Source organism: Lepidothrix coronata, unplaced genomic scaffold (genome assembly GCF_001604755.1).
Source record: "Lepidothrix coronata isolate B3197 unplaced genomic scaffold, Lepidothrix_coronata-1.0 Scaffold364, whole genome shotgun sequence".
NCBI classification, from domain to species: domain Eukaryota; kingdom Metazoa; phylum Chordata; class Aves; order Passeriformes; family Pipridae; genus Lepidothrix; species Lepidothrix coronata.
Window position 1 is genome coordinate 195,630 of NW_016690544.1, and position 11,977 is coordinate 207,606.

General features: G+C 52.9%; 1 protein-coding gene across 1 annotated transcript in view; it reads left to right on the top strand.

The window, feature by feature from the left end:
- GART (phosphoribosylglycinamide formyltransferase, phosphoribosylglycinamide synthetase, phosphoribosylaminoimidazole synthetase) overlaps positions 1-10,734 on the top strand; it is a 27,230-nt gene extending 16,496 nt beyond the window's left edge. The window contains exons 14-21 of the mRNA XM_017838846.1: positions 1,365-1,677; positions 1,988-2,140; positions 3,388-3,591; positions 3,827-3,958; positions 4,519-4,649; positions 6,253-6,394; positions 9,021-9,136; positions 10,378-10,734. Of these exons, the coding sequence (XP_017694335.1) occupies positions 1,365-1,677; positions 1,988-2,140; positions 3,388-3,591; positions 3,827-3,958; positions 4,519-4,649; positions 6,253-6,394; positions 9,021-9,136; positions 10,378-10,560 (1,374 nt within the window). The 3' untranslated portion in view covers positions 10,561-10,734. The remainder of the gene's footprint in view (positions 1-1,364; positions 1,678-1,987; positions 2,141-3,387; positions 3,592-3,826; positions 3,959-4,518; positions 4,650-6,252; positions 6,395-9,020; positions 9,137-10,377) is intronic.
- The last annotated feature ends 1,243 nt before the right edge of the window (positions 10,735-11,977 follow it).

The window sequence follows — 11,977 nt, forward strand, 5'->3', positions numbered from 1 at the left end:
CTGGGAGATGGGGAACAGAGGTGACAGATAAACTTCCACCAGCCCAGGTTGCTCCAAGCCCCGTCCAACCTGGCCTTGGACACTTCCAGGGATCCAGGGGCAGCCACAGCTTCTCTGGGCAACCTGTGCCAGGGCCTCCCCACCCTCCCAGCCAGGAATTCCTTCCCAATATCTCATCTATCCCTGCCCTCTGGCAGTGAAAACCATTCCCCCTTGTCCTGTCCCTCCATCCCTTGTCCCCAGTCCCTCTCCAGCTCTCCTGGAGCCCTTTAGGCCCTGCAAGGGGCTCTCAGCTCTCCCTGGAGCCTTCTCTTCTCCAGGTAACACCCCCAGCCCTCCCAGCCTTTCCTCCCAGCAGAGCTGCTCCATTCCTCTGATCAGCTTCCAACCAAGATGATTTCCCCAAAATGAACATATTCCAAAGTTTAAGACTCAAATTTAGATGTTTTCCTTTTCAGCCCTAGAATACAAGTACATAAAGTATTTTACTGCCAAGTTCTGTGTGTGCTCTGCTGTCCAGTGATCTGGTTAGCCACCAACACAAGACAATATTTCCCTTCTGGAATCATTAAAAATACACCCTTACCACTGCTCAACTCAAAGAAAGTATTTCTAGGTCAGTGAAACCCACATTCTTTTGTATAATTCTTATGAAAGGACTTCAAAACAGGGTTCAATTTTAAACCAGTGAAACCCAGAGAGTTCTGTTTCCTCACAAAGTTTTTTGCCTTTCCTTCTTTTTTTGTAAAATCAGACGCATGGAATGACCATGATGTTTCAAAAAAGACCTTTGAGGCAAAAAAATGACAGTTCCAATGTCTTTAGGTAATTCTGTCTTTTTTTCCAATTCCTTAGGAAAGCTGGGGACAAAGTCCTTTCTCAGTGGGAATGTGTCCTTTTGGGGCCGTTCACCAGCTCTGAACAGGAGGCTCTTTATGCCCTGGTTTATTTTTTTGCTGCATGAACTCTTGGTCAGCCTTATGTTTGTTTTAAGGTGTTCTCTCCATTTATCAGACACAACCAGACCATTCATGGGGCAGCACAGGCCCTGCTGTGTGAGATCCCGGGATGGAGTCGCTGCACTGGCAAGGTTGGATTTCCAACGGGAGACTTTCTAACTGCAAAGGCGTTTTTGCAGCAGCTGAATATTCAGCTCAGCAACCCTGAGCACATCCCAGCCAGGGGCTGAGGGTTCCTCTCCTGCCTGGATGTGCACAAACTTCATTAAATATGGATTTAAGTGTTGGGCAGGGCTTGGAGCAGCCTGTCTAGTGGAAGGTGGGACAAGATGAACCCCAGACCAGGCTGGGATTCTGGGATTCTGTAATTAAAAAAACCAGTCTGTGAACGTCTCCTGAGCTTGAAACCTGGGGAAATTGCAATCCTGTGGCTTTTCAACACCCCCCCGTGTGTTCTGTGGCTCCCCAGGAGGAGAGACGGCCGAGATGCCGGGCATGTACCCGCCCGGGGAGTACGACCTGGCCGGGTTCGCCGTGGGGGCCGTGGAGAGGGGGCAGATGCTGCCCCAGCTGGACAGGATCTCGGATGGGGACGTGCTCATCGGGGTGGCCTCCTCTGGGGTGCACAGCAACGGCTACAGCCTCGTCAGGAAGATCGTGGAAAAGTCCTCCCTGGACTTCTCCTCTCCCGTTGGTGCCTCTGGGGACCAGACTTTAGGTACTGCCTGGAGCCTGAGCTTCCCAACACTTCACACGACTCTTTGGGCTGGGCCTTTGCTTGTGCAGCTTTTCAAAGGCACCAGGAAAAATGAGTTCCATCTTTAAGGTGTTTTCGTCTTCTTTTTGTCTCCTGTGGGTCACGTGTGCAGGAAATAAATGGAGGGAGGGGGATAAACAGCTACTTGTGTGCTAAGAAAGGCAGAACACTGGGCTTCTCTCTGTAGCACAGTGGGCACTAATTTCCCCCATTTTATGGTGATTAGCCTTTTTTTCTGTGCTGTAACTGGTCTTTTTTCCTCCTCTTCCAGGAGAGCTCTTGTTGACCCCAACCAAACTCTACAGCAAGACCCTGCTGCCCGTGCTGCGCTCGGGCCACGTGAAGGCCTTTGCCCACATCACTGGGGGGGGGCTGCTGGAAAACATTCCCAGAGTGCTCCCAGACTCCTTCGGTGTCGTTTTAGGTGAGGTGACAAGACAGCTGTGGGCAGGTCCTGCTGTTGCTGTGGGTTATGTGGGAGCCTGTGCAGGGGTAGGGGCTGGACATACCTGTCTGGAAATGGCTGAGTCTGGCCTTGGACCTGAACCAGGGCCAGGCAGAACACTGCAGTGTAAAGGCTGCTCCCCACTGACGCCCCTTCCCCTGGTGGTGCTTGGGATTGGATTTTTTAGGATACTTGCATAAAGCAAACAACCCTAAAAGCAATCCCAAGTGAGCTGCTGCCATTTGCAATCACCCACGAAGTCATTGCTAATTAAATGATACTCATGAGGTGTTCAGCTGGCATTCAGGGGGGGTTCTGGGCTCAGATACATCTCCTGCTATTCAGCATAATTCACCCTCACCACCATCTGCTCAGGTGTGCTGGAAAGAGGCTTTCCCAGCTGGAGAAGCTGGGGTGTGGAAAGGGAAATGACTCACTGTAGGTTGTGAGAGTTCTGGGGGTTGGAGAATAAAATAAGGGAGCTGAGATTGAGGTTTGAACTCCAGAACTGCAGGTAAATCATTCTGCCACTTGTCCCCAGTGCCACTAATATGGACCTGTGTGTATATATATATATAATGTATATGTTTGTGTGTATTCACACCTCTGCTCTGGGAGAGCTGGGGGTGCTCACCTGGAGAAGAGAAGGCTCCAGGGAGACCTGAGAGCCCCTTGCAGGGCCTAAAGGGGCTCCAGGAGAGCTGGAGAGGGACCTGGGACAAGGGATGGAGGGACACGACACAGGGAATGGCTTTCCACTGCCAGAGAGCAGGGTTAGATGGGATAGTGGGAAGGAATTCCAGGCTGTGAGGGTGGGGAGGCCCTGGCACAGGTTTCCCAGAGAAGCTGTGGCTGCCCCTGGATCCCTGGAAGTGTCCAAGGCCAGGTTGGAGCAGCTGGTGGAAGGTGTCCCTGCCCATGACAGGGGTGGCACTGGATGGGCTTTAAGGTCCTTCCAACCCAAACCATTCCATGGTTTTGTAGAAATGAGATAGAACCATTTTCAAGAGAACATGACAAGAAACAAACTTCCTGTCCTTGGAGCTCCTTCCCAGTGCCTCGTCCAGTAGCATTTTTGTGCTGCTGGAACTCACCCTCACCCGGGGGGAACTGAGGGCAGAGGGAGACTCTTGTCACAGATTTTACCTCTTCATACCCCAGTAATTTTACTGTTTGTCCATTGGTAGTGATTTCCACTCTTGGTTTGTATTTCCAATTCCCTGCAGATGCTCTTACCTGGAAGATCCCTGAAATCTTCAGCTGGCTCCACAAGGAAGGGAACCTGTCTGAGGAGGAGATGGCCCGGACGTTCAACTGCGGGATCGGGGCCGTGCTGGTGGTGCAGAAGGAGGTGGCTCAGCAGGTCCTGCAGGATGTCCAGAGACACGAGGCAGCCTGGCTCATTGGGAAGGTTGTCCCCCTGCAAAAAGGTTGTTAAACTTTTTTTTTTCCTTGGGAAAATAAGAAAAAAGCAGAGCTGAATTCCCCCTTCTTGGGGATCGGCTGCAAATCTCCTCGTTGGCACCTCCATGACTTTTTTCTTGGGATATTAAATGACATTTCATTCCATTCATCTCTTTCACAGGTACTTTCCTCCTCTTTCTGTTCCTCCCTGTATTTACATGTTGTTTTGTTGGGTTTGGGTGTTTCCTTGTCCTTGCTCAGGCTCCGACAGTGTTCAAGTCCACAATCTGCAGCGAGCCTTGCAGGCCAGCAGGTCCCTGTCTGTGCAGAGCCACCTCCAGGGCAGGATGCAGGCAGGCAAGGTGAAGGTGGCTGTCCTGATCTCTGGAACAGGTGAGGAGCACACTCTTTACCCCCCTGTGAACCAGACTGTTGGGAAGGAATTCAGCTGGGGTTCCAAGCCTGTGGAGCTCTCCCTGGACACTCTGAGAGGCTTCTAACAGGCAGGAGAGGTTTTGCCCTTGGATTAATTTCGGTCACAAACAGAGGATTTTTAACCTCTGCTGCAAACCACGAATTGCATCTGTGCTCAATTCATCCCCAAATCCCTGCCCGTGTCCAGACCCAAACACCCCTGGGGTGCCCTGTGGAACAGCACCATCGTTTCACAGATAGAGCAGGATTTCTTCCTGCTTCCTGATTATTCCCACTTACTCAGACCATCATTCCAGTGCTATCAGTTCCCCTTTCCAAGTGCAGTTGCCAGGAAAGGCCCTGGAGCCTTCAGCTGTCCCAGTCAAGCTCAGTGAGATCAATTAAAGCAGGATTAATGTTACATCAGAGCTGTTTGCTTTGGTCTCCCCCACGTTGCTGCTTATTTAAAACCTCTCCCAGCTGCTCACTGGGTTTGTTCTCCAGGAGAGACTTGACATCCATGAATCCTTTCCCCCCAGGCACAAACCTGGAAGCCCTGATCAACAGCACCAAGAAAAGCACCAGTTTTGCCCAGATCGTCCTGGTGGTGTCCAACAAGCCCGGGGTGGAGGGGCTGAGGAAAGCTGAGAGAGCTGGGATCCCTACAAGGGTGAGCATTTCCCTCTTGGAAAAGCAGCCCCCACTAACTCTGACTCCAGCAGGAAGGTGCTGGGAGTTTTCTGGGATAAGAGGTGGTTGGACAGGGAGCCTTGGCTTTTCTCCCTTGGTCTGTCAGGAATTTGTGCCCTTGGGCAAACTAACATGGGGAAACAAAATGCCTCCTTTTCTCCTGCTCTGCCAGCAATCCTGGTGCTTTGGGGAGCACTTTTGTATTAAACCAGCACAAAACCTTCACAGCCACAGCTTAAACTTTGCCATTTATTTAACTTTAGTGCATTGACACTAAAGGAACATCCTGTTTTATCTGAGTTGAGCTTTAAAATAATGTGGTGGTTCAATTGAATAAAATAGAGAGGTCACACTCAGTGGGACCTTCCACTGACTTCAGGCTCCCCAGCATTCATTCCCTTGGTGTCCATGGATCCAGGGCTGCCTTGTCTCTCGAATTACAGATCAGAAATGATCCTGTTCTGACTTAGAAGTGTTTTCCAGTCCTTTTTCACTGGGAAATTGGGGCCCAAAGCTTTGCTGTTAACTTTAATAATTTGCTAATAGCTTTAACTTTGCTCTTAACTTTGGGATCTGGCTCTTGTTTGGGAGGACACAAAAGTCACAAGTGAAATAAGTCCATGGTGTGCAGGGGAGGAGCAGACATGGAATCACAGAGTCACAGACTGCTTTGGGTTGGAAGGGAACTTAAAGCTCATCCAGTTCCAACCCTCGGGTTTTCTGAGGAATAAAGTTGGAGTGTGGGGGAGCTGATGGTCACCTGAGCAGTTCTGGTGACTCTGGTGGGGATTCACAGGTACTTTTATTTAAGAGACTGGATGCTTTCAGTTATTTGGTCCTGCCTTCTTCCTGCCTAAATTAGGGGATATATCCTGGATGGAAAACACAGAACTCAGGCTGGGGGAGCTGGGGGTGCTCACCTGGAGAAGAGAAGGCTCCAGGAAGACCTGAGAGCCCCTTGCAGGGCCTGAAGGGGCTCCAGGAGAGCTGGAGAGGGACTGGGGACAAGGGATGGAGGGACAGGACACAGGGAATGGCTTCCCACTGCCAGAGGGCAGGGTCAGATGGGATATTGGGAAGGAATTCCTGGCTGGGAGGGTGATGAGGCCCTGGCCCAGGTTGCCCAGAGAAGCTGTGGCTGCCCCTGGATCCCTGGAAGTGTCCAAGGCCAGGCTGGACGGGGCTTGGAGCAACCTGGGCTGGTGGAAGGTGTCCCTGCCCATGGCAGGGGTGGCACTGGGTGGGCTTTGAGGTCCCTCCCAACCCTAACCCAGCTGTACAGTCCCTGCCAGGACTCTGTGATTCCCTGGGTCTGCACTGGGGGCTGCTTTAGGAGTTTGGCATCGGCCTTTTTCTCAAGGTTTTGTGGTGCCATTTTTGCCAAGGTTCAAACCCCCAGAGGCCTCGGATGGGCTGAGCTCTGCGGAGCGCCGGGGCCGCTGCCCTGGGCCTGCCCACGCCCAGCTCCTCTTCCTTCCGAGGGTCCCTCCCGTGGCTGGGAGCAAAGAGGGAATGTTTGTGCATCCAGGAGCTGTTCCTGCTGCTGGGGCTGCCCGTGCCCACGTCCCTGTGCTTGGTTCCAGGTGATCGAGCACACGGCCTTCCCCAGCCGCGCCGACTTCGACTGCGCCGTCGACCGAGTGCTGCGGGAGTTCTCAGTGGAGCTCGTCTGCCTGGCGGGGTTCATGAGGATCCTGTCGGGGCCCTTCGTCAAGAAGTGGGAAGGTGAGCCCAGCTGGGTGCTGGGGGCATTTAAACAGCAGCACTTTGTCATCAGGGAAAACACGGTGCAAGAAAGGTGGAGAAAGGAGCGGGTTAGTTCTGGGTGTGCAGGAAACAAGGAGATCTCCGGGGTCCCCTTCCAACCCAAACCCTGCTGTGATCCCATGAAATGAGACCCTTCCACCCTGTAAGGAAAAGGGTGAGAGGAAAGGCAGAGTTTCCCCCCTTCCCTCTCTCATTTGTGCAGGGGTTTAAGGAGGCCAAGGGCGAGGACGGGTCTTGTAGTCCTTGATTTATTAGAAAATATTTAAAAAGAGGCTGTGAAGACTTTAGAGCTCTGCAAACATGAGGTGCAGGGCAGGTGTTGGCTGGGGAGAGGTGATCCTCCAGCCCCTGGGAATTCCTTCCTGACAGAGGAGCTGCTTTGGATCTGTGTAAACCCACCAAATTGGGCAGCACTGCAGTTTGGGATAGCAGAACCTGGCCAGACCCCTCAGGAGCTGCCTGAGGCCGTGAGTGGTGGCAGATCAACTCTTGTTTAGCCAGAATGTTCACAGTGTCTCCACTCTGCTCCTCTTCTACAGTTTTTCCAGGTCTTTGAGAGGCTGGAACAGCTCCAGGGGCTGCCCTCCCACCCCTGGTTGTCCCCTTCCTCTCCTCTCTCCCTGTTCCCTCCAGGGAGCCCTGAACACGCAGAGCTGCTGCTCTTTGCTCTGCTTTGGGCTCAGGGTTGTTCAAGCAGCTCCTGCTCAGAGCAGTCCCTGCCTGGGCACCTGGACCTGGCAGCTTTTATTGCTCACATGGTGACTTTTGTGTTCCCCTGGGTGTGTCTGGGACACTTCACACCTGAACTACTTTTCAAACCTCTCTTTGAAAGCAGTGGAGCAAAGCAGGTGTTCCTGGGGCCATTCCTGGGGTTTGGGAGCTGTGGGGGGAACAGGTTTTGGTTGTCCATTCAGAGCCCAGGAGGTGTCAATGCCCATGGGCAGCTGGGATTAGGAGAGAGAACCCCTCACTCAACAGATGTGTCTGGAGTGGAGGGTCCATGTGGGGGATGGAAAAGAACCTCCTCTAGAGCAGAATCTCATGCAAATAAAGGGTTTAGTCCCTTCTGATTTAGGGACAGAGCTCTGATGGTCGCCCTGCACAGGCAGGGTTTGCTGTTCATGTAAAACTGAGAGCAAAAGGAAAGACCTTCTGAGTACAGGGGGGTTAAACTCGTTTTTTGAATGCCCAGCACTGAATGGAGCTCTGGTAAAAGCTGCTCCTTTTTTCTTTCTCTCTCAGTCACAAGGACACGGAGCGTGAAGGGAGTTGTGAAACTCTCTCTTAACAGCTTGACAGTGTTACTGATGAATGTTCTCAGACAGGACAGAGTAAAACAAACCCCAACAAACCCAAGCAGAGGGGAACATTCCTTTGGAGCAGCTTCTGATGGGAAACTGAGGCAGAAGTGCAGAGTGGGGTTTTCAGCCACTGCCCCTGATGTTTTTTGACTCAAGCAGCAGGTAACCCAGTTTGGTTACCAGTTTTAAGCAGATGGTGCTGCTTCAAAAGGGGTTTTGTCTGGGCTTCACTCTGGGCCAGAACAGGCAGGAGGAGCTGTCACAGAGGCAGCAGGAGCAGAACAGGGGAAGGCTACCAGAAGGAAAGGTTTCCTCCCAGTGGTGAGGGCACAGGCTGCCCCTCTCCCTCCCACAATCCCAGAGTCATTAAGGCTGGAAAAGACCTCCAAGATCACCAAGTCCAACCTTTGACCAACCTTTACCTCACAGCTAGAGAGGGACTCAGATTCTCCCCCCTCTCAGGGCAGGGGAAGGTGGGGGCTCCCGGGGTCATCACCACCTGGTTGGTCCTTGGAGGTCCCATTATCCATTTTGGGATCCCCATGGAAAGCAGTGGCAGACACAGGTGCCTTTGGGAAGGGCAGAGAGAAGGGCTCCTGTATGGAGGAGCTGTTGGGTTTTATTAAGCCAAAACAGGTATGGAGGGAAAGTCCAGGCTGAAGAAATGTTGCCTTGTCCTGGGGGGTCTGTTGTGTGGTTTGGAACTGCCCCAGGTTGGGAGAAAGATGTTGGAGTGGGGGGGGGTCAGGCTCTGCTCCCAGGGAACAAGGGACAGGAGAAGGGGAAATGGCCTCAAGTTGTGCCAGGGCAGGCTCAGGTTGGACAGGAGGAGGAATTTCCTGCTGGAAAGGGTGGTGAGGCCTTGGCAGGGGCTGCCCAAGGAGGTTTGGAGTGCCCAGCCCTGGAGGTGTCCCAGGAAGGCCTGGCCGTGGCACTCAGTGCTCTGGGCTGGGGGACAAGGTGGGGATGGGGCACAGGGGGGATCCATGGGCTGGGAGGGCTTTTCCAACCTCAGGGATCCTGGGATCAAAGGAGAACAAGATGCTGAGGGAAGGGACAGCTGCATTGATAAATCCATCATTATTAATCCCTGGAGAAATGTCCTTCAGCCCCCGGTACTTGGGAACCAGCGAGGCCCCCGAACACTTTGGGTGTTGGATCCCAGTGCCACCAAAACTGGTGAAAACCCCTATTCACGAGTGATTTGATGCCTCTGTTGGTTGTGGGGCCTTGCACACCCTGGTCAGTGCTGAGGGCCAGTAACCTCCCCTGTCCTTTTGCAGGGAAGATCCTGAACATCCACCCGTCCCTGCTGCCGTCCTTCAAGGGGGCCCACGCGCACCGGCTGGTGCTGCAGGCGGGCGTGCGCGTCACCGGCTGCACCGTGCACTTCGTGGCCGTGAGTCCCTCCCTTCCCCCTGGGCCCCAGCTCCCAGCAGCCTTCCAGGCCCCGCCCCAGAGCCTCTTGGAACACCCCAAACCCTCGAGTCTGACCCCCTTCCCTCCTTCGTGCACTCAGAGCAGTCTGTCTCTGCCTCACAGGGATTTTAGAGATCAGGGCAGGGCTTAGTTTGCTGTCCCTGCAGAGGGGACTGGAAATGAAGAGTCTGCCCGGGAGTTTAAGCTTTCCCTGAGGGAACTTCTTCCCTGAGCAGCCCACTGCTCCCTTCCACCCTTTGGAGTGGGGGGACTAATTCATGTAAGGCCTTGGCTAAGCCGAAATCTTTATTGAACACGGCCCCAGCTGCTTGGAGTTTATCCTACAACCTGCCTTGGTTGTTGCTTTCAAAATAAAGGAAAAACTACAACAAACAAAAAAACCCCACAAACAAAAACCAAAACACCACAAAAGAAAACCCCCAAAAATAAAACCCTGAAAAACCCACTGGAAGTGTCACGAGAAGCTGGGATTTTTATTTTTTTTTAAGGAGTGATCCCATGTTTGTGGGAACAGGAAAACGTGACACTTTCTGTTGGTCAGAACTTCATCAAACCAACCCCAGAGGTGTCTCAGCTTCAGAGACACGTTTTTATCAGGCTGGAGAGCCTTTGTTCCACTCTGTTCAGCTCAGGGGAACTCGGCTCCCCTCCTCCTGCTCCCCCTTCCACTGCTGCTGGAATCTCTCCTCAGGATTTTTCCTTTCCCTTGGATAAAGAGGCAGAAATTATTTTTCCAGCTAGAAGGGAAAACTGCAGCCCTTCCTCTGGGCCCTGCCCTGGGGTTTCTGTGTGTGGCAGCGCCCTGAGGAACAATCCCTGACCTGTAGGGATCTTCCCCAGGGAACGGCTGGATCCCTGTCCCAGCTCCGTCCAGGGCCTGGCTCATTCCCCCCTCTGGATTGAAATGCCACCATCCTGCCCAGTCCAGCCCCTCCTGTCCCAACAGGGCTTTTGGTGTGTTCTGGAGCACAGTGGTTGCTCCCTGGAGTTCTGCTCCCTCCTGCTTTCCCTTGAATCTTTCCCGGGCCAAAATCGGCTCCAGCGCCTTCTCCGCCCTCCTGCCATCAGCCCCACCCGGTGTCCCAGCACGGTGACACAGTGACACGGTGACACAGTGACACAGTGTCCCTGAGGCAGCTGGGCGTGGCCGTGTCCCCCAGCCAGGCCCTTCCCTGCCAACCGTGGCTGCTGTTCCCACAGGAGGAGGTGGATGCCGGAGCCATCATTTTCCAGGAGGCGGTGCCGGTGAAGGTGGGCGACACGGAGCAGACGCTGGCGGAGCGGGTGAAGGAGGCAGAGCACAGGGCCTTCCCTGCTGCCCTGCAGCTCGTGGCCAGCGGTGCTGTGAGAGTGGGGGAGGCTGGGAAGATCTACTGGAAGTAGGAGCAGCAGCACGTCCATGGATGTCCTTGGAGGGGACAGCTGGGGGGCCCTGGCTGACCCACAGCACGGACAGCGTTCCCTTCACTCCCCTCATGGCCTCACAGGGGTAAAGATTCAAATAAAATCCAGAGAAAGCCACAAACGGGAATGTTGAGGCTGTTCCCAGGAGGTGCAGCAATGGCTCTGGTGCTTCCTAATCTGGTGCTTCCTAATTTTAATCACTTCCTTGCCAACGTTTCGGGTGTCTGTCGCTTTCCTAACAAAGCAAACCCACCCCGGTGGTTCCAGAGGGGGCTGAGCACTGACTGAATGGGGACAGCAGGGCTGCTCTAGCAGAGCCACAGGCTGGGACAGGGCTTCTCCTGGGCTCTGCTGGGAAGTGTCTGGGGGAAAAGTACAATGGAAGAGAAAGGCAGAAACTTTCACTCATAAAAACCTCGGGCAAACCAAGAAAAAACAGCCTCCCAAAACATCAGCTGTTGGATTTTTTACCGTCTGGTTTCTGGTTTGATGGTGGTAGATCTTGTCTGGCCCAGTTTGATCTATCCTGGAATTCCAAGCACTGAACCTGCTGTCAGTCAGATGCCAATGGGATTCAGTGTGTGCTGCCCGTTCTCCCTCAGCATTCCCACATAGCCCAGGAATTCCCCTCAGAGATTTGTCCAGCACCAGAACAGTCGGGTTGCTGGGTTTTTTAAATGAGCAGAAAGACCTGACACAAAACTTGTCCTTGGCTTGTGAGACGTTCCTCGGGAATTCTGGAGTGCCTTTATTCTTGGAGCAGTGTTTCCCCCTGGAGTGGCACTGATGGACACCCAGTGACTGTGAACATGGGAAAACAATCCAGGTCTTTGTGCAGCTCAACACCTGTGGTTTTCTTTTAATATTTTAGTACAGTTATGGAACCATTTTAATGTACTCACTCAAGGAATCAGGCTTCCCTCCCACAGAGGAGAGGGAGCTGAGGATGTGCTTTACAGCTCCCCCTTAATACAGAGAAAGCTGATTTTATTCTGGGCTCTCATGTCCTAATGGTACTTCCATGTTGGCATAATCTCCTTTGGATTTGAAATAAAGTCTAATAAGGTAAAAAAAAAAAAAACAATCAATCTAAAACTATTTCCTTGGAATTCCTTTACCAGGAAGCTGGAGGAGTTTGGGAAAGGGGATGTTCTTGGAAGCAGGGCAGGGGAGGTCACACAGCCTCGGTGCTGCTCCAGGCAGGGGAGTCAGGAGAAACAGAGGCTTGGAGGGGTGAAATCACTGCTGTGCAGTGAATAAATATCATGTTAAATAAGCATCACATTATTGATCAGAGCAGTTGGGTCACTGCCAGAAAGGCAGGACACACAGAGGCTCCAAATCCAGCACCCCTCTGCATCACCCCCCAATCCATCACCCCCAATCCATCACCCCC